At 30.9% G+C, this 24110-nt stretch overlaps 2 protein-coding genes across 3 annotated transcripts in view; both read left to right on the forward strand.

Annotated features, from left to right (window-relative positions):
• Nucleotides 1-1793: 1793 nt before the first annotated feature.
• The window catches only part of LOC103574845 (band 4.1-like protein 4), a 97135-nt gene continuing 74818 nt past the window's right edge, over nt 1794-24110 (forward strand). For both annotated transcript variants that reach the window (XM_053740364.1, XM_053740365.1), the window contains exons 1-2: nt 1794-3060; nt 8141-8380. In XM_053740364.1, the coding sequence (XP_053596339.1) occupies nt 8267-8380 (114 nt within the window). In that variant the 5' untranslated portion in view covers nt 1794-3060; nt 8141-8266. The remainder of the gene's footprint in view (nt 3061-8140; nt 8381-24110) is intronic.
• LOC103572268 (uncharacterized) lies at nt 14607-17013 on the forward strand. Its single transcript, XM_008550792.1, has 2 exons — nt 14607-14761; nt 14936-17013. Exon 2 carries the CDS (start codon nt 15505-15507, stop codon nt 16165-16167), a length of 663 nt encoding a protein of 220 aa, XP_008549014.1. The 5' UTR covers nt 14607-14761; nt 14936-15504; the 3' UTR covers nt 16168-17013.

Genomic DNA, 24110 nt, shown 5'->3' on the forward strand with positions numbered 1-24110 from the left:
TTATGGTGCCCTGATAGCACGAGTTGATCGTGACAAAGTTGGTCATTCATTAGTTTCCGACCAACTTGACGACAAGTTGTCAACAACTTTAGATTTTGCAACTTTTGGCTACAAGTTACCGCCAACTTTCTCAGAAAGTTGGCGCCAATGTGGAGCCGCAACTGGATTGCAAGTTTTTGAGGAAATTGAAAGTAAACTTACCGTCAACTTATGATCACCAACTTTTGCAAGCAACTTTTGCCACCAACTTTCTCAGAAAGTGTTCGTCAACTTATTGAATTTCCAACTTTTGCCACCAACTTTCTCAGAAAATGTCTATCAACTATTGGAGGTACCAACTGTTGGTGGTCAACTTAGTGTCCAGTTGCGGCTGCAAGTTTCTCGTCAGTTTCTCGCCAACTTGGCTATCAGGGTGGCTATCAGGGTAAAAAGATATAAAGGTACTGTTTTACCATGTATAAAATTTGTTTCTAGTGACAATTGATACGCAAGATTTTTCAACTCTCGACTGTACCTTGATAGCCAAGTTGGCGGCAACCTGGCGACAAACTACTGCCGCTACCTGTCGCCAAGTTGGCCGCAAAAATTGGTATTTCCATAAGTTGATGGCAACTTTCTGAAAAAGTTGGAGGCAAAAGTTTGCAATTCCATAAGTTGACGGAAAGTTGCCTTCAATTTTCTCAGAATGTTAGTGACAGATTGGGGCAGTAGATTGTCGCCAATTTTCTGGGAATGTTAGTAACAACAATTTGTAGTCAACAGTTACAAAAGCTGAAAGTGGTCGACAAGTTGTCGTCAACTTGACCGCAACTAATTAACAGCAACTTTCTGACCAGAAAACCTTGCTATTAGGGAGAGTGTAGTATTAAATGTACAATCAACAAAGGTAAAGATTTTTATCCTCAATTATTATTTACAAACGAATAGTAATATATTATTATAATTTTTAAACTATAGTTTTTGTAAAATTTGTAAATAAAATTTTGAATTCTACTGTAAGAAAAAATATGTTTATTTTAAAAAAAATATATTTATCATTTATGATTAATTGGAATTTAAACGCCATCAATAATATAAACAACAAAAATATAATTGAATGATATTAGTAAGTAGTATAGTCTTTTAAAAGCTAGTTATGTCAGAAAAACTTGATTATCTAAATTACAGTAAAAAACTACGTCGGTAGTTGACCCACTTTCAGAGTATCATGTCAACGACATATGTTGAGAGTATTAAAAAAAAAAAAAAAAAAAAAAAAACACAAGTGAAAAAAAAACAACAAACGAAAAATCACGGAGAATCAATGTGGTGCAACAATAAGAAAATACTTGCATGGGTTTCAAATATCAGATAAGTATACTCGATAGATAAAAGAGTAAATATATATGTATAAAATATATCAAAAACGGAATAGTCGCGGACTCGACGCGCGGCTCAAATTTCGAACGATAGAAGAGCAAGAAAAAATAGTGGATGCATGAAAATAAAGAAAAATGTATTTAACGATATGTTAACATGACGTGATCAAGTTCTGTACGTATATACATAAATGCTTATGCACTTTTAATTATATACATTTAAAATGATTTATGAGTTATGAATGATTACTCTCCAATACATCATTTAAATAAAAAAGACTGTAAATTATTTAAGTATATGAACAGCATACGTAATAAAATAATAATTAATTAAATGAAGAAATACAAATTCTAAGATTTACTTACTTAAAAGAAAATATAACTAATTTTACATTCTTATATTATTGTTAATTTGAAATGTAGTATTCTGTTTTAAAATTTAGTATTAATTACATCAAAATTCATTTAAAAGCTCACTACTTTCAGTAACATGATTCAAGATTTTAAATATTTAATCCACTATAGTGTGACCGCCTGAAAAAAAGATGATTTTTGTGAATTTTTTTAAAGAAACCTACTGCATGGTTTTTTTAATATTTTAAGGAAATATTTTTGGATATGTAATGAATAGAAGATGAAATTTTTGGACCAAAAAATTCAAAATTCAGTGAGTTATTCATAATCTCTCAACGCTCGAAAAAAAAAGTTCCTACACTGCTGCATTGATAGCAACCTTCGCAGTACATGAAATCTAAAAAACCAAAAAGTTTATTAAACTAGAAGGTATTTCCCGTACCATGACCCTCGGGCTAAGAAAAAAATTTTCAAACTTTGCGCAAAAATTTGATGATTTTTGGCCTGCCAAAGTTACATTTTTGATTCGATCGGAAAACTGGAGGTTCATGGTTCGTAGAAACATATATAAAAGAAGCTGATGCAATTCGAATCAAATCGATCGGATGATTTGTCTTCGAATTATAACTGCAGCAATTTTGAAAAGTGTATTTTCGAAAACCGATAAGCGGCTGCTCTTCAGATGGCTGTAACTCAAAAAAACTATTCGAAATATGCACTAGAAATTTTAGTATGTTATTTTTGAAGGTGAAGACTATCAAAATATGAAGAAAAAAAATTGATTTTTTCAAAATTTCCCACTACTGGTCTCCCTTAAGTAAATATAAAATTGCATTACACCCCTAGTGAGTACTGTACTTATTAAATAAAGTGAACTTAACTAACTCAACAATATCTGATATTATGCATAAAAATATTGTAATTTATAAAAAAAGAGTGAACAAAAGTCGTAGGGCGTCGTTCGAGAGAAAGGCGACGAAATGGAAGGCAGAGTAGGTAAAGGCATGTTCGAATCCTCTGTTTGACTCAGTTCACTCCGATCCAAGCAACTGCTCAGGTCAGTTACCGCCATTCAGTCGCGGTATTAAACGGCGTCAAGATTGTGTTATGTGCTATCCACTTTAAATTGCCGCTTTTTTATTGTTTAATTACCAAGATGAAAATTTCTTTTTCTAATGAGACTATTTGTTAGTTATTTTTTAAATTTAACTTGTAATTTTTTAATCACATAACAAGTTTTATCAACTACAATTACGATGTTGCAATACTAAGTGTAAAATAATTCATGGATTGAATACAAATATATATATATATTTTAAATTAATTTAAACAGTGAACAATTTGAAAAGTATGTATGAATAAATTTATTTTTTATCTACATTATACATGATTAAATAGATAAAATCAAAATCCTGTTCAATATCTTGAGTTTTTTTTTGTCTTAACTCCTATAAGTACATTCTGAGTCTGGATGTCGTAAAGCACATCCGGAGAAGTACAGTCATAACTATTAAGTTTTAAATCATATGTATATTTGTAGTTTATCTGAAAGTCAACATCAAGATTATTTTTTTTTCTCTACTTTAACGGAATAAAATTTAATTATTTTCAAATATAAATCCATGAAAAGAATAAGTATTTTAGTTAATAATGGAGAAAATGGCATATATATATATATATATATATATATATATATATATATATATATATATATATAAATATATATATATATGATTTAATGGACTATGATAATATTAACGTAAAATTTTCCCATTTATATAACAAAACAATAGGATAAAAGATATAGACGTATACACACAGTTTAAAAACCTGTAAGTTATTTTCTCGCGGTAGGTTCACGCTTGAGTATAACAAACGTCCCGGAAACGAAGGGGCTTGGAGAATACATGCCACGGAATTCCCTCACTTAAGATGTGCAAATTTACCGGGTGCTGTTGATTAATTAGTCGTATAGTAGCAGAGTGTGCAATTTCATTAGCGTATACTCAATGCTTCGTTGATGAAAACTCAGTGCAGTACTGGATCTTAATCGCATGTACAATTTTTAATTGCCCATGGCATCAATTAAATTTTTTATTTAAAAAATATATGTATAATATATTGTAGTTTTGAATTATATATTTCTTAAAAATGATATTTAGATGTGGCTGTCAAATTACCAATTCAAATAAGAGCACTGTATTAATGCGTTGATGGATGTAAAAAAAGTTAAGGGGGTAGAAGATCTTTTTCATATAAGAAATTAATGAGATGTTTATCATGACGAATGACCAAATCAAAGTATGACAGCGGCTTTCGTCACACGGGCACTAAAATAAAGAATACTATATAAAAAATGAGATTAAACTCCTACTCGTATGTGTCTAGGACACCGTAAAGAATAGTTGTATTCGAGATGAAATATCATGTAACGAACGCATTAGCTAGTCATAACGGTATAAGTGACTAACGGAAGGGAGAATTACTAAGACATTAAAGATATAAAGCATAATTTAGTAGATAATAAATATAAAAAAAAGTTTTAATTATAAGCTAAATTTTAACATTCAGTTTATCGTACTATCAGATGAAAAGTGTATAAAATATAGTATATATACAATAATTATATCTATTATCTAAATAATAATTATATATTTATGTATATTATATATTATGTGTATATTTATTTCAAGAACAGTACTTTTTTTCCAAACTTCATGTATTACCTGTGTTACTGACAAATACATCTTCAGTTGTATTTTAATAAAAATTTTTAAATTCAAATGATATTGAATACCTTTAAAGAAGTACTTCACAACTGTAGGCTATGATAAGTGGTAGGAAATATAAAAAGAAATTCTCTTTGAGATGAATGGAAAACTCTTTGCTCTTGCATTGTAATATTCGAAATGCATAAAACTGAATGCACAAAAGAAAGATGAATAGAATCTATTTTATTGCGTCTTTTTTATTGATAGTGTTGTTGCAGATATATTTTACATCAGCGAACTATTAAAAAAAAATTATTAATTACAAGAAATTTGTATTATCGGTTCAACAAAAAGAGTACAAGAATTCGCTTAGCAATAATTTAATAACCCTGGAGGATCCGAATTACGGTAAATCACATTAATTACCGTAATTTACGGTATTCGGAAGAACTGCGGTATTTTACGGTAATTTAGGTAAATTACGGGGTTTTACGGTCAATCTCATAATTTATCGTAAAATACGGTATTTTTAAGTAAACTTTCGGTATTTTGCGGCACAACTACGGTATTTCTTTACCGTACGTTGGCAGTACACGGAGAGAAAATTATGGTAACAGTTACAATATATTATGGAATGGTTCCTATAACGCATGGTAACCGGTTTTTTTGAAATGTTGATTATAGGAACGGCACCCATATATATTATGGTAATCATTCCTATAATTATGGGTATAATTCCCATATAATATCGTAATAGTTCCTATGGAATTATGGTAATCGTTACCATGTAACTATGATAATGGTTACCATAATATTATGGTAATGGTGACCATAATATTATGTTAATAATTCCCATACATTATGATAATTGTTACCATAATATTTAGAAATTATAATAAATTTTTTTTTTTTTTGTAAGTGTTTTTTTTGTATACTTAAAATTTTGTAATATTTTATAGTATACAAAAAAAAAATCTGAGCGTCGGTTGACCCTGCGGGCCAGCCCCAAAACTTCCCGCTGTTTTCGACCTCAAAGAGCGATTTTTTTGTTGATAATATGATTTAAACTAAAAACCAAGTTCGATAACATTATATGATCAAAAGAAACCATAAAAAAGATGAGTTGGTATGATATCAGGCACATTTTAGTACGTTATATTATGATTTATCCGGAAAAAATAACATAAAATGTTATTTTTTTAACTTTTCAACGCCGATATCTTTTGAACTAATCAATCGATTTTCATAGTTGACGTGGCAATCGGCGCGTTTTATTGAGTTCTAGAGCTGATTAAAATTTGAAATCGATCGCGTCAGTCGTTTCGAAAATATTTAGAAAAAACCGTTTTTCACCATTTCTTTCTCCCGCGATAACTCTCGAACGAATTATCTGATTTTGATGTTTGAGGTGGCAATCGACGCGTTTTATTGAGTAGTAGAGCTGAATAGATTTTGAAGTCGATCGTATAAGTCGTTTTTGAGAAATCAATAAAAAACTAAAAAAAAATTTTTTTTTTCGTAATTCGCAAATATTTTCGAGTCTATTCGATCAAATAATCTGAAATTTTCAGGAAAGTTGATGGCCAACAAGCTCTTTCGATTGCCACCCCAACCATCCAAATCGATTCATTAGTTCAAAAGTTACAAAGAGTTTACATACATACACACACATACATACACACACTCGGACATAATTCTGAAAATAGTCAGAATAGCTTCCTAGGACCTCAAAACGTCGACATCTGATGAAAACTCGATTTTCGAAAATCGGGGTGAAAACAATAACTTCCCGAAATTTTTGAAAATCGTCGATTTTCTTAGCGGGAAGTTAAAAAACGCTTTGTACAAAAAAAAAAAAATTATCATAATTTCTAAATATTATGGGAATTATTACCATGATATTATGGTAACCATTCCCATACTATTATGGTAACGGTCACCATAATATCATGGTAATAATTCACATACATTATGGGAATGATTACCATAATATTATGGTAACCACTACCATAATATTATTGTTATGTTTACCATAATATTATAGGAATAGTTACTATAAAATATAGGGCTTATTCCCATATACACTTAGGAACCATTACAATGTGGTTAGAGGATTGGTTACTATTTGCTTATGGGAACTATTCCTATGAGTATGGTAATCATTACCATGATTCTTTCACATGCGATATGGGAACTGTTACCATAATAATAGGAATTGTTCCCATACTTATGGGAACTTTCCCCAGAAAGTATGGGTCTATATTCCATAATCCCAAATAATCATTACCATAACGGTATGGGATGATATTTCATAAACGTACTAGGAACAGTTATCATAATTTTCTCTCCGTGTAAGAGGGCGGTAATTCACTGTAAAATTACGGCAGACGCTGTAAATCGAAGTGTTTAAACTTTGAACACTTAAGTGTTTAGTTGTCATTTAAATACATTGTAGTCACTTTCTACACACTTGTAAACGTTTAGAAAGTGACTATAATGTATTTAAATGGCAACTAAACACTTCGGTGTTTTAAATTAAAACACTTCGATTTACAGTGGACCTGCAGTATTTTACCGTCAAGTGAAGTATTGCACTGTAGAAACTGTAAAAATGGCTAAGCATACAGTGATTCCGGTAAAAACGTCGAAAATTGCCGTATTTTGCTGCAATTTGCCACAAATTACCATGTTTTACTGTAAATTGCAGAAAATTTGCCATAAACATACCGTATTTAACACCAAAATGCGGTTAATTACAGTAATTCGGATCAGCCAGAGATGATTATTTACTTAGGAAAATTCAGATCATTATATTATTTATTTACATTTGATACACATTTCTACATAACAAATTAAACATTTTGATGAACATATTTAAAAAAGAAAATAGGTAAAACTCACCTATCTACTATACTTTTCAGTTACTACACGCTGAAAACAAAATGCTAACTATCATCATCTTGTAATAGGGAATGATTACTATCTGTATGTGATAATCATTACCATGCTTTTATGTTAACTATTACTATCGGAGATGCTAAGCATTCTTATCTAAATGGTGACCATTCTTATCCGTGATGATAATCATTACTGTCTTAGAAGGCAAAATTAAAAAATTTTTCAGACATAAGAAATATTACTATGTAGATGGTGACTATTACTATCGGCAATAGTAATTGTTACTATATGAGAAACAAATAGTTAACATAAAAGCATAATAATGATGATCAGATACAGATGGTAATCATTCCCTGTCACAAGATGGTGATAGCATATTTTTTTTCAGCGTGTACATAAAACTAAACCAGATTAAACTTTCTTGTTAATTCTTTATATTCTTGGTATCACCTGCTTTAATCGTAAGGCCATTGACATAAAATTACGTTTGCATGTCATGCGCCTGATTGTGTACAAATATTCTATTTAAGTCACATAGCTTTCATCATATAAAAAAACTTGTTACTTGAAATTTCCAATTCAAGAATATATCATGCATTTAAAAAAAATATTATTTATATCATATTTTGTACAATTAAAAATAATATAGTTTTTTTTTATATATTTCCAAGCACAGAGATTTTTTGTTTTTGTTATAATTTTATTGAACAAATATTTAAAAATTTTTCAATAATAGCAATTTAAAATAAAAAAAAAATAAACTATTCTATTCATCACGATCAATTTAAGTAATTCTTTTCTTTTTTTTTTTTTCTTCAGAATGAACGGCGTGAGTAGAGTAAATTAACAATAGTCAAAAGTACGCATAAACAGCAACAGTAAAAGGAAGAGAAAGAACACGTTATATATAAAACAGAAGAATAAGAAGAAAAGAAAAACTTCACGATGGTCGTCGAATGGTTATGTCCTGGAATGAGGCCCACTGGTAGTCGTAGGCCTCGGATTCTTCACTGCAAGGTCATCCTCCTTGACGAGCACGAGTTACTGCAAGACGTACTGGCAAGTATTAAAATTGTATTCAATGCATGTAAATGTATATATTATAATGTACATTTTTACAACGATATTTTAATATATTTATTATTCTTGACGATTTTTACTATCCTTCAAAATTCTTTGATTGATATATAAACAATAAAATCCAACAAGTAGTTGTTACTTTAATTCAGTTAAAAAAAAAAATCAAAGTATTTACTTGACTATTACGAAATAAAAATTCACATGAACCTAAAGGTCCAAACGTTGGATGCCAAAATGAATTTTCAAATTCATTGAAAGCAGAAAAAAATGTTCCTAACAGTAAAATAAGGTGCCAGATGTTGGAAAAATTAGAAAAAAACTCCCTCTAGATACCAGAGGTTGAGTCCCACCCTCACAAATCAAGGTTGCAAATATAAAATTCCGAAAAAATACTCATACGCATTTGTTTACTCCGAAAAAATCATGGAGAGTCTATGACACTCCTATAGACTCAGAAAAAAATCCTGATCACCCGCCATGGTCCAGAACCTCGTCAATCTACCCGTGGATGTCACTGGTGACATTTAAAAATAAGAAAAAAATACTTGTATGCTTTTGTTTACTCCAAAGAAATTATGAGGGATCTATTATACTTATATGGACTCAGGGAAAAATCTCGATCACCCTCCGTGCTCCGGAACCTCGTGAATCGTCCCCTCATTTGAAAATCCGAAAAAATACTTGTACGCTTTTGCTTACTCCGAAAAAAATATTGAGGGTCTATTACTTTTATATGGACTCAGAAAAAACCAGTTACATCTGTGGGTAAGTTGACGAGGTTCCGGAGCACGGAGAGTATCCAAGATTTTTTCCCGAGTACATATAAAAGTAATAGACCCTCCATAATTTTTTTGAAGTAAACAAAAGCGTATCACTCAGAAAAAAGTAGATAGTCATGTTAACTAAAAAGCTTCAACTATTTAAAATTAATTCCCAATACTATTTTTGATAGTAATATTAACTATTCATTAATTGCTGAAACATAATAAAATTTATTGGTACTACTAAAATTTGATAGTGATTAAAATTTTTTATCGCAACTACTGAAATGTAGTTAAAATTCAATAAATTTTGAGTAATTACAGCAACTTTTTCTTTAGTTCAAGTAACTAAAAAATTGTTTCAATGGTAAGTGTTGATTCATAGTTAATATTAAATAGTTATTCTACCCGATAAAGAAAGATTTTATCTGATTATATATAAGTATATATTATTATATATAAGATCATATATAATTATATATAATCATATATGGAATTATATATGATTATACAAAGTCATACATGGAATTATATATAATCATATATGAACCTATATATAATTAGATCTGATCCGACCTGGCTGATGAAGGCTGGGTATAATCATATATAAGCCTATATATGATCATGTCTAATTATATATAAGTCTATATATAATTAGATCTGATCAGGCTTAAATGATATGAAATCTAGAAATATTTAATTACGTAGGGGTAGGGGGGGGGCAAAGCGGGGTACTTGAGGAAATACTATGGTTCCAAGGATTCAAATACGCTAAATCTTTTAGTTTTTAATGATATGCGAAGTAAATAAACAAAAATTTCAGTTGCCGTTGAAACAAAAAATTGTCACTTTGGCGGGCAAAATAGGGTATCCCCTAAAAAAGGCCCAAGAAAAAAATTTCTGCATATTATAAAAAATTGATCAAATTAAATTTTTTTGTGAGCAATTTCCATAACGAAACATTACATCTTACACGATTACTGGATGCATAAGTAGAAAAAAAAATTTTTCCTGGTTTTTATCATAAATCAAAAGCCATCAACATTTTTTGACTGAAAGTCGATTTTTGAAAAAGTTTAACAAAAATATTTAAAATATTATTCAATTATGTTTACAAAAGTGATTTTGGAATAATTGAAAAATAAAATTTTCTCTTACGAAATTTTGGGGGTACCCCGTTTTACCTACCCTACCCTGGGCCGTAGCTAGGGTCGAATTTGAGGTAGGGCAGCATTAGTTACAGGTAGGGCGGAAGTAAAAAAATTATCATAATTGATCTGCCGTCGAAACACGGGCTCCTAAATCAATCACCATGTATATCACCATCATGTGAATAGTTATTCGTAGACAAATAATTACTGTGACAGTGCATGAGCATGGATCTAAGAACTATTAAATCCTCAATGATGAAGAACAAGTGAATAAGATGGTTGAACTTCCAGATTTGGATGTAGAGATCCACGTCTGAGTGAGAGTGAGGTAATAATTAATTATTGGGTGGGGTGATACGAGTAAATAGAAACGACCAAAAATACCATTAAGATCACATTGTTTTTGCGTACTTATTATAATAATTAACTAACATAATAATAAAAAAACATTTAAAACAGCTGAATTCTACGATTCGCCATGTTATTAAAAATGCGAAGAACTTCGTTCAGATCAACTGATTTTGTTCTTTTTTTTTCAAAGGCCAGAAATACCATACCAGCCATTCTCTCGTGACCCATTGACAGCCTTTGAGGCCTATTGATTGCAGTTAAAGTTGAAAACGTAGATTCACACACTGCAGTGCTACATCCTATGGTCGCCACAGACGCAAAAAGTTCATATGTATCTTTGAACGCCTCTCGTTGCCTGTACAAAACTTGCAATGTATTTTCCATTATATCCTCGTTACGACTCAAGTAAGCTTTAACCACACTAGCCTCTTCTCTTGATGGAATTTTCAGACCTGAAAAATTAGTTAAAATTGTAAATTGAACATGACAATTTTTTTGAATTTTTTTTTTTTTTAAACTTACCCAAATTTTTCAGTGGAACCATTTTATCTACATCCAACTCATCAAGACTTGCAATCGAATTAATTAAATCATCGTTGTCCGAAAACCTTCTTTGTAATTCAGCAATTAAAATGTCCAACGTTTCGAAATACTCAGACTTAAATGGCTCGTCGTTCTCATCTATATTTTGTCTGGCGGAGGAACAGGGGGTGTACGTCAAATAGTCATCCATCCGATTTGGTTTTTTTACTTGCCTCTTCGAGGTCTGTGTCCTATTTTCAGATTCGCCGCAGTCATTGCTTGTTAAAGACTTAGCTTCTTCCAGAATTTGATTATACATTTGATTTGATCTTAATTTAATAATTTCATCTTTGACACACTTTATGATTGTTATGGCATCTTTTAATCCTGCGCTTCGGGCTTGCAAAGCTTTGTCTGCAGGTTGTAGCGTGGATAAGATTTTTTTGGCCACAACCATGGCTATTCGGAATTCCAGATCAAGCATGACTTTTTTAATACCTATACTCTTGGCGACGTCATCACCGTTGAATCTGCCATTTTTAATTTCTTTCAAAGTCTGCAAAATCGATGAATAATTATCGTATACAACTTTTGTAACTGCTAAATGTCCAGACCAGCGTTGTTCGAGGAGTCGGCCAATCCTTTTTCCATCATATAAGGCAGCTATTTTGCCATGATGAAAGAATTCATGTAACATGATGCATTGGTCAAAAAATAAACGAATAAAAGTCATTTCTGAGATAGTCCTGATGACTATTAAGTGCAAGCGATGGTTATAGCAGTGGACGTAAGGAATTTTTCGGCCCAATTTATTTTCTATTCTAGTCGCAACTCCTGAAACTTTCCCACTCATTACACTTGCGCCATCATAGCATTGGCTAAGCATACAAGAGGGGTCAATGTTATTTTCCGTGAGAGTATTTAACGTTAATTCCGTGAAAGTGGCTGCATCAAGATTTTCAGTAGTCTTAACCATCAGCAACGACTCATTGACGACACCATCCTTGACGTAGCGTATTGCTAATGCAATATTTTCGCGGTTATTTTTATCTCTCGTCCCATCTTCCATTAGAGTAAACCATTTCACGTCAGATTCATTAATATCTTTGACAATGGAACTTCGTACCGCTTGAACCATTGCTTGAATTATTTGATTTTGAATTTCGGGTGAACGATATGTTGCGTTTTGTGGTATATGAGTGAGAACCTCGTTCAAATTTGGATCTTTCATACATGTGTATTCAAATAAATTCTGAAATAATCCTTGTTCTTTTTCTTCTTCCAAAATATAATTTCCACGCAAAGCTAATTCGTTGACAATTAGAAATTGTATTACTTCCATGATAGACTTTACATAATACCTATATTTTTCTAATACTTTTTGATTTATTAACGTTTCAACACTGCTAGATGTAGATATTCTTTGTAATTTCTCCTGCCACATCGACATAGCTTGAATATGAGAAATTGATTTTTCATGTTTTGGAAAACCAGTTTTAGAATCAGTGGCATTTTTCCAGTTTCTAAATCCTGTGGAAGTGTACGAAGTCTGTTTGCTTCCATGAGGTAAAAATTGCTGGCATGGATAGCAAAAAGCAGCATCTTTCTCGACAGAATACTGCAACCATTTATAACGCTTGAACCAATCGGAAACAAAGGCCCTGTTGTGTTGTTTTGGATATGTGTCTAAAACAACTTGTTTTATTGGTTCTCCGATTTGTGCAATATCAGACGGAATACCATAGCTAACGTTACCTGTTGCTACGGAACTAGGAGTAGCGATTGTATTTGGTGCTTCCACCTGTTTTGAACAGTTAGGTTTTTCGTGGTCAATTTGCTCCTCAAGTCTTCGTTTTTTTCCAAAGAAAGCCCGTATATCCATCGCGAAATAAATGAATCTTCAATTTATAGCAATACAAATAACAATTGTATCGATTTTTGTCTAAAGCACTCTTCACCGTACACTTCACTTAACCAAACTACAAACAATCATAATCAATCTTTAGGTCAGGTTTAAAAGGGGATTCCCCGTACCATAGATTGCAATATAGCCCATATTGCAGTCTATGGTACGGGGATTCCCTCTGCATCACACAGATATTGGCGCCCAGTACACGCTCAATCTGGATCACGATCCAGATCTTGCCTTCTCGCTCTTAGATAAGACGGTGTCCCTTTCAGACTCCTACGTGAAAGGGACATAATTCAGTTGAATCTTCAACTGTTGACAATTGTAAACAATTGAAAAGGTGGCTAAAATGTCATGGGCGTCCGCAAAAAGGGAAAAAAAATTAGCTGATTGAGAGGTTAGTCATCGAATATTCGTATTCTAATTCTTTGTATAAACCCATCGCTTCATGAGATGGCGCTTCGAATGCCATCTATACACAGAACAAAGAATTATTATAATATGAAATGAATGTCACAATCTGTGGTAGGTAAGTATTTTCGGAAAAACTTAGATACCTATCGCTACATTTTTTTTCTCAAACTATGAACAAACAATTTAATTATAATAATTTATCTTAGTTTTAGATATTTTTAAGGTAGGGCATTGTGGTTTCAAGGTAGGGCATTGCCCCACAATGCCCCCCCCTAGCTACGGCCATGACCCTACCCCTTTTGCGCCCCCTTTCCCTACATGGGTATATATATATACCCATATATATATATATATATATATATATATATATATATATATATATATATATATATATATATGTATATATATATATATATATATATATATATATATTAGGGTGGCGCTAAAAAACCGACTATTTTTTTTTTGAGTCTCGAGTGAAAAAATGTTAGTTTTTGATGTTTTGAGAGCCCTCTCCAAAGAACAGCTCAAAAAATAATTTTTAAAAGGTCTCTCCAAATTTTTTTAAATTTCGAAAATCGTCAAAAATCGAATTTTTTTAAAAATTTTTTTTCTCGTTACGGTAAAATTTTATAGACCAAAAAAAAATAAGTTTCTGAAAGTTTCAGTTCAAAATTTAAATTTTGAAAGGTCGCTCATAATTTTTTTAAATTTATTAGTGCATTACTTTAGATTTTTTCGAGCGACTTTTTAATATTCAAATGAAAATTCCATACATTTTTTTTTTATTTAGTACAATAATCGATAAAAATACACCACGAGATGACCTAAAAATCTAGCACACTATAGAAAACATAGTTTTTTTTTAATTTAATAATTTTACAAGTAAAACGTCTATCATTATATTTATTTGTTTTTTCTGAGTTCTTAATATTTCGTTTAATTATGATTAGTTTTATAGTAAAGAATCCAAAATTACCGCTGTTTCATTTCGTTGAGACAGAAATTTTTATTACCGCCGCAGTGAAATTATTAGTTCACTATTTTGACACCATATTAGGCCAGCGCTTTTTCCACTTTACTTCTGAAGACAGAGGACTTGTTTGTAAACAATTACTTCATTACTCTGTTTACTTCTCACTCCGAGTGAAGGATCTCATATAGATAATAACAGTTAATTATAACATACTAATTCGTCAGTCCGTGATTTTTTTCCATGTTACAATGTTTGATATATTCGTTTAACAAACAGGTATGTTCCATAGTTTGTTATATGTTGTTTCTGCAATTCTTTTGTCCTAACCTCAATGAAGTTCAATGCATCTAATTGTTTCATAAACATTTAGTTTTTTATTTAGAATTTTTATCTGAAATATTTCTATATTTTGGTTTTTGACTATGTTCTTCATGTATTATTTTTTTGTAGACTAAAAATGTGCTCCAAACGACAATTAAGATCAACAAAACCATCTAGCCCTGGTGAATGGTTAATTGGCGAATACCATAAAGAATTGATAACTACTAGAATTCCTTCTCGTCGGGAAGTACTCAGCTTTTTCTTATTTCATCACTACGAAAATAAATTGACAATTGCAGACACTTTGAAATTGACTACTCAAAAAATTCAACAATGCTGGGAGCCGAAAGTAACTATCAAGGACTTTCATATTAAAGAAAAAATTAAAAAAATATTCAACACTTGGCAAAAGTTGAAAAAGAATCGTTTGAGGCTTACAAACGTCCAGCGTGAAAACGAGAATGCGTTTCTAAAATCTTTAGATGATATGTTTGAATGTGAACTTCAAACAAAAGAAAATAATTTAACAACGGAATCTGTTACACATTCTAAAAAGGCTTTGTCACCAAGTAATTCAGAGCCACCTGTACTATTGTCTCAAAAAAGTAATGCATCAGGTTGTAGTGTGTCATCATACGAATTTTATCCTTCCACGGTTAAAAAAAGAAAACTAACTGGACCACGCAAAAAAAAATATTATGACCCCGGTATTGTCAAGTATGTTAGATCGAACAAAAACTTCAAACCGTAACGCAACACTCATCGTAGCTGCAACATCTGTATCTTTGAAACAAGATTTATCAAAAGCTAGCGTCAGTAAAGATACCATTCGTCGTTCTCGCCAAAAACATCGAGCAGACACCTTTAAATATATAAAAGATTCATTTAAACCAGATACATGTCTCACTGTGCACTGGGATTCGAAATTAATGAGAACGACAACATCTTCCCAAACTGAAGATAGGTTAGCAGTATTAGTCACGGGAGAAGGAGTAACGACACTTTTGAATATTCCTATAATCGATAGAGCATCAGGTATTAATCAAGCGACAGCTATTTACAATACATTTTTGGAGTGGAATATTTCTGATCAAGTTCGGTCACTATGCTTTGACACGACTGCAAGTAACACTGAACTACATGAAGGAGCTGCTGTTCATTTAGAAACAATGTTGAAAAAAAAAATGCTTCATTTTGCTTGTAGGCACCACATATTGGAGCTAATTTTAACAGCAACATTTTCTTCACAATTTGAACCTGTAATTAGTGGTCCCCAGACAAAATTATTTGAGCGTTTCAAGAAAGAATGGCCAAAGCTTGATAAAAAAAAATTGAATGTGGAAACATTGAAGATCAAGTAGGAATTAAGGAATTTATCTTTGATCAATTAACAAATCAACATCCAAGAGATGATTATAAAGAGTTATTGACATTATCCCTGATTTATCTTGGTGAGCCTACTAATTTTTCAATAAATAAGCCAGGGGCATATCATCGAGCTAGGTGGATGTCCAAAATAATTTATTGCTTGAAAATATATCTTTTCCGGAGTCAATTTAAAGTTTAACGCTTTTGTAATTAAAATTTATCTGAAAGCCTGGTTCCTTTGCCAAATTCCTACTATAGCCCCAAGAATTGATTTACAATTACTAAAAGATCTGGTCCAATTTAAAGAACAAAATCAAAAGTTAGGTTCGGCAGCACTAAAAAGTTTTTCTCGGCATTTATGGTACATTAGTGACTACTTAATTGGATTGGCATTTTTTGACTCGGAAATTTCAATTAAAACAAAGATTAAAATGGTGTCAGCTTTAAAAACACAATCTAGACAACAGCCACTGAACGGTATCCAAAGAAAAGAGAGTGATATCATGAATAAGGGAATTCATCATTTCGTAAATCAAAATATACGATATTTCTTCGAAGTCTTAAACTTGAGTGACGAGTTCTTAGAAACACATCCTGCAACCTGGAATTCGAATCAGTCCTACTTAAAGAGTTTAAATATAGTTCGTGCATTAAATATAGTTAATGACACAGCTGAGCGTGGTGTTTCATTGATGCAGGAGTATCTACAATTTGTAAAAAAAGAAGATGAACTGCAGAGAGTATTACAAATTGTCGAAGAAAATCGTAAGTGATATCCCAATACAAATAAAATGAATTTAATACGGACCTTGAATAAATAATACATGATGTTAATATAAGTAGAGTTAAAATTAGTTATAATTTAAAATTTAATTTCAGAATTAATAACAAAGTTTATTGAAATATTGTTAAAACGTTGTAGTTAGTTAAATAATATTATTAAATTAAAAAAAAATTATGTTTTCTATATTGTGCTTGATTTTTAGTTCATCTCGTGGTGTATTTTTATCGATTATTGTACTAAATAAAAAAAAAATGTATGGAATTTTAATTTGAATATTAAAAGGTCGCTCGAAAAAATATAAAGTAATGCACTAATAAATTTAAAAAAATTATGAGCGACCTTTCAAAATGTAAATTTTGAACTGAAACTTTCAGAAACTTATTTTTTTTTTGGTCTATAAAATTTTACCGTCACGAGAAAAAAAATTTAAAAAAAAATTCGATTTTTGACGATTTTTAAAATTTAAAAAAATTTGGAGCGACCTTTTAAAAATTATTTTTTGAGCTGTCCTTTGGAGAGGGCTCTTAAAACATCAAAAACTAACATTTTTTCACTCGAGACTCAAAAAAAAAATAGTCGGTTTTTTTGCGCCACCCTAATATATATATAACATAATGTGACAATTTCAATATTAATGTTATTAAATTTTTATTTTGTCAACTATCAATCAAACTTAAATCCCCATTACTTGAAAAATATTGAAAGGTTTCGGCAGCAATTCAAAAGTACAAATCGATATCGATTTATATATGGATATTTATAAGTTTGTAGATAAAAAGATTTGATTATAGCTATCTGATGAATTCTATCGCAATTTATGTACAAAACTAAATTTATCATTAGGTCCATTATTTAAGTAGGATGGATCAATTTGATTATTTGAGTGAAGTTATACCATAAACTTTTCTTTATTGTAAGTTCATAACAGACTAGAGGATCAGACTACCATCCAGCGATTACCAAAGTTAAGCAGCATCGATGTGGATCAAAAATTGAATCGGTGACCCCTTAGTACAAAAATAGTTAACCAATAGTAATTTTTTTTTTTTAATTTAAATTTTATTAACATTTATATTAATGAAGACAATAAATCCTAATTTAATTACTTAATTAATAATTTTCAGATATTTTCAATGGGCTTTTAAAATGACTATATTCGTTCATGCATGGTTATATCTAATCATACATGATTATATATGATCAGATCTGGCTAATTTTCAGATCTGATTATATATGGACTCATATATAATTATACAAAATCTTTTTTTATCGCGTAACTATCGAGTTAATTGCTTTAACTAAAATTTTTTAGTTAAAGCTTTATTGCACTATAAATTTATTGTTAATTCAACTAAACGAATTGGTATTAATGAAACAAAACAACGTAGCATTATGGATTCCCGGGAAAAAAATCATCAGATCTGATCATGCATGATCATGTGTTAATCTCATGCTCTTGCATGAATATTCGCCAGCCATGAGCATGCGTGATCATGCTTGGTCAGGCATGATTATACTCTCTCATACATGATCACGCGTGCTCATGGCTGGCGAATATATGGGCATGATCATGCTTGAGCAAGCATAATCATGTTTGACCAAGCATGATCAGGCCTGCTCAAACACAATCCCTACCATTATTTAAAAAAAATTTAAATAATGATAATTCAACTTTAAATTAACTTATTTTGCTAGTATTGTCGTATAGTTAATGTTTACTGGCTGAAAAGCAGTAGTGAAACTTTACCCGTGACGGGTCCCGAACCCACGACCGTTGTGTTATGAAGCACGTCCGCTGTCCACCAGGCTGACCTGTCTGGTTCAGTTTATAAAGATTTTTAACACGTTCTAAAAACTCAGGGTTGTAAAAAATAAAATATTATTGGAATTCAATTTAGATTTGTTCGTTAGATTTTTTTTTAATAATGAATGGAAAGAATTATGGTTATAAATTACAAGCAAATCTAACACTTAAATTAATCTTCATTATTAATTGAAAAAAGAAAAAATGTAATTTTATTGATTATCATTATCAATTTTGCAAAACTTTATTGATTCAATTTTTCAATTAATTAAAAAAAAAAAATGTAATTAAATCTATTTTAATTATTTTTTGGAAAAAAAAATTAATTTGAATTATTAACTGAATCAATAATTATAAATTAAATTTATTTTTATCATCGATAAAAAAAAAAATAATAATTCTAACTACTAACGTCAAAATAAAAATAAGTGTTTTATTATTTAAATCTTTTCATCAAAAATATGTGATTATCCCTCATTAACAACTTTGATTAAATCCGATTGAAGCTCAATCGAATTTTGATTGTATTTTTTTGCATGATCAGACATGACTTTGCATGAATCATGCTTGATCGTGCATAATTCATGCATGATCCATACTTGATTATTCTTGGTCTTGCCTGAATCATGCATGCTGATTTTTTCCCGAAGGGGGTAAGTCTTTGATCATTAATTAGACGATAATGAGTTACATCTATTTGAATCACTCAGTATAGACTCAAAAAGGTTACAAATTTATAGCAGAGCAGAAATTCAACGAAAACTATTTACTTCTGATATTTATAAAACAATAAAAAGGCCATTCGGCAGCCGAAATGGAAGTAGATTTTTCATTAATTATTTAATTATCTAAATCTGCAAGGTAGGCGGTGGCGTTTAAAGATTCATCTAAAGCTTATAAGATCAATTATATTTATGCTTGTCAATTTTAAAAAAATACTTTACGTATACTTTAATGTTGAGATTTTAAAAGTGTAACACGGCAGGAATCAAAATTGGAACAGTTACATGAATTTATTAAAAAGTGGAAAAACGAATGCAACAGCTGAATTTCAATAAATAAATAGGTAATTTTCGTTGAATATAAAAAAATACTACTGAAATATGTAGCTCATTAGATAAGCTACATAAAAATATTAACAAGATTCAACTATTATGTATTACTTGAAAGTTATTAAATGAGAAAGTAAAAAAAAATGTTTTTTTCTATTTTTCTGAAAATTTTGAAATTCATCAAAGTATTAGAAAAAATTATCTAAAGAGTAAGCAACATAGTTTAAATTAAAGCAAATCGAATGAACATAAAGATTCAATCACCAAAAATAGATTATCTCTTTAGGATCAAAAGTTATTTGAAGATAAATCAAGAAAAGTTGAATTTTTTGAAAAATTAAAAAATCTTTAAATGACTATACCTTTTAAACTTTTCGGCCGATTTAGCTCATCTTCGAACTGAACCGAGCTCTTTAGCTAAAGAATATGCAAAAAAAATTCATTGAGATCGGTACAGAATTGTGGACGCTACCATGGGAGAACCGCGCGTTATATCGTATATATATATATATAAATACATATATAAACTTTTTCACCAATAGTATTTTTGGAACCTACTTGACTCAGATAGATAGAAAATGTTAAAATTTTTGTAAAGTTGCGTCATGAGAACAAATACAACAGTTAGATTTTTATAAAATCTACTAAAAATAAATAGATTTACAGTAAAATTTACTTTAATTAACAATACTGAAAATTATGGATCAATAAAATTTTTTGTCGAAATGAATAAAATTGTGTGTTTCGTTTTAGAGAAATTTGTTATTGAAAAAAAGAAATTCTTTTGTAATTCAGAACACCAAGTTAAAATAGATCATATAATACCTATAATTGAAAGTAAAAAATTAACTTTTTTTTTATTGTAAATCAAGGGAAGATGATAAGTCACGTATTGCGTATAAGGAACTTTGTATGTGATAATTTGAAATTGTTAAAAAATAACTTTTAGGTGTTTAATATTTTATTTGTAAAGAAATTTTATTTTTGTGTAATTAGTTAATATATTAGAGATAATTAACGAAATAACATGATTTTACTGTTTTAATAATCTTGCATGACTAGAATTTCATATGAGTATAAATCCGTATAATTATACCCAATCATTCAAACTCATAAGAACTCTTGTAAGTACATGCATGATCGATTCAGTGACGTAAAAAATGGTTGAGCATGACCAGTCTTGACCAAGCATGAATTGTGTACGACCATAAAAAATCATACGTAATCATGCAAGCTCATATATGATCGTATAAAGCACGCGAAAAATAATTGTGCATGATCAAGCTTGATCAAGTCTGATTATGCATACTCATACAAAGCTATACGTGGTCAGGTAGGCTCGAGCTCGATCATTCTGGCCGCTCGAAAATAGACATTGATGGTCATGTATGATCAAGAATGATCATGGATGCCCATTCAGATCCATGCGCAGTCGTGCATGATGGTCTTGACTGGGTTAAGTATTATTATACATGACCAAGCATGAATCGTGCATAATCAGGCTTGATCAAACGAAAATCATAAATGGTCATGCAAGAACAAGCTTTATTATAGGGCCCGTGCACAATCTTTGAATTTCTATTATACATGGTCGTGCACTGTCAAGAATGACTGTGCATGAATCATGCAAGTTCATGCATGATGGTATATGACCATTCATGATTGAAATATATGGTTGAATAGGACTTTGCACAACCTTTCATGATTCATGCATGCCCGTGCCTGATTCATGCACGATCATACATGATTCATGTATGATCATGTCTGTTTCATGCTCAATCAAGCATGGTCTTGCATGCTGATTTTCTCACGGGTTGTTTGATTACAATTATTATAAATAAACTAATAATTGCAACTGCAACTGTTACGTAGTTAAAATAACAATCTCTATATTAACTATAAAAATGCACAAAACGGTGATTGAACACTTATTTAAATCGTCGCAAATGACACTAATTTTTTTTTCACGGCAGCTGAAATTTTTTTCTATTTACTACAAATATTTAAAAAAAATCGGTCTGTCGGTTGATCCTGCGGGCCAGCCCCAAAACTTCCCGCTGTCTTCGACCTCAAAGAGCTCGAAAACATTAGTGTAGATATATTTTCGAGCTCTTCGAGCTCGAAAATGCTATCACACGCAATTGTTTTTTTATGATCTTTTCAAGCTCTAACAAGTTACCTGTTATGCTGAAGTTTGAAAATTTAAGAATCGAAAATCATCAATGCAGCGGTTTTTAAAATTTAGTTCCTGATTTTGTTCTGTAAAATAAGTGTATTGAGGCAGAAATCAATGTCGGGGATCAAAATCACGATTTAAATAAATTTTGACTCATGTAAGAAACAATAAAATGTGAAATATCCGATAAAAATATTAAAAATTACGTTTTATCGATTTTTTTGTTGATAATATGATTTAAACTAAAAACCAAGTTCGATGACATTATATGATCAAAAGAAATCATAAAAAAGATGAGTTGGTACGATATCAGGCACATTTTAGTAAGTTATATTATGATTTATCCGGAAAAAATAACATAAAATGTTATTTTTTTAACATTTCAACGCCGATATCTTTTAAACTAATCAATCGATTTTCATAGTTGACGTGGCAATCGGCGCGTTTTATTGAGTTCTAGAGCTGATTAAAATTTGAAATCGATCGCGTCAGTCGTTTCGAAAATATTTAGAAAAAACCGTTTTCCACCATTTCTTTCTCCCGCGATAACTCTCGAACGAATTATCCGATTTTGATGTTTGAGGTGGCAATCGACGCGTTTTATTGAGTACTAGAGCTGATTAGATTTTGAAGTCGATCGTATAAGTCGTTTTTGAGAAATCAATAAAAAACTAAAAAAAAAATTTCTTTTTTTCGTAATTCGCAAATATTTTTGAGTCTCTTCGATCAAATGATCTGAAATTTTCAGGAAAGTTGAAGGCCAACAAGCTCTTTCGATTGCCACCTCAACCATCCAAATCGATTCATTAGTTCAAAAGTTACAAAGAGTTTACACACACACACACACACACACACACACACACACACACACACACACACACACACACACACACACACACACACACACACACACACACACACACACACACACACACACACACACACACTCGGACATCATTCTGAAAATAGTCAGAATAGCTTCCTAGGACCTCAAAACGTCGACATCTGATGAAAACTCGATTTTCGAAAATCGGGGTGAAAACAATAACTTCCCGAAATTTTTGAAAATCGTCGATTTTCTTAGCGGGAAGTTAAAAAAAAGTTTATTTAACGTATTTGAGTTCCCAAAAACTTACTATTACCTTAAGTACCCCGTTTTGCCCCTCCCTCCCCCATATATTAGACTGTGAAAAGTTAAATCGATATTTTTTAACTTCCCGCTAAGAAAATGGTAAATTTTCAAATTCGAGAAGTTATTGTTTTCACCCCGATTTTCGAAAATCGAGTTTTCATCAGATGTCGACGTTTTGAGGCCCTAGGAAGCTATTCTGACTATTTTCAGAATGATGTTCGAGTGGGTGTGTGTGTGTGTGTGTGTGTGTGTGTGTGAGAGAGAGAGAGCGAGAGAGAGAGAGAGAGAGAGAGAGAGAGAGTATGTATATGTATGTAAACTCTTTGTAACTTTTTAACAAATAAATCAAATTGAATGGTTGAGGTGGCAATCGAAAGAGCTTGTTGGCCATCAACTTTCCTGAAAATTTCAGATCATTTTATCAAGTAGACTCAAAAATAATTACAAATTACAAAAAAAAAAGTTTTTTTTTTTTAGTTTTTTAGTGATTTCTCAGGAGCGACTTGAACGATCGATTTCAAAATTTAATCAGCTCTAGAATTTGATGAAATGCGTCGATTACCGCATTAGCCATCTCAATCAGTCAATTTGATCAAGAGATATCGCGGGAGAAAAGAATGGTAAAAACAGTTATTTTTGAATATCTTTGAAATAACTTAACCAAACAATTCCAAAATCCGATCAGCTCTAGAACTCAATAAAATATATCGATTGCCGCCTCAATCATGGAAATCGATTCATTCGTTCGCGAGATATCGTTGGAGAAAGAAATGGTGAAAAACGGGTTTTTCCGAATATCTTCGGAACGGCTAAACCGATCGATTTCAAATTTTAATCAGCCCTAAAATTTAATGGAACGCGCCGATTACTACCTCAAACGTAAAAATCGATTAATTAGTTCAAAAGATATCGGCGTTGAAAAATTAAAAAAATAACATTTTATATTATTTTTTCCGGATAAATAATAATATAATGTACTAAGATGTGT

Source organism: Microplitis demolitor, chromosome 7 (genome assembly GCF_026212275.2).
Source record: "Microplitis demolitor isolate Queensland-Clemson2020A chromosome 7, iyMicDemo2.1a, whole genome shotgun sequence".
NCBI lineage: Eukaryota > Metazoa > Arthropoda > Insecta > Hymenoptera > Braconidae > Microplitis > Microplitis demolitor.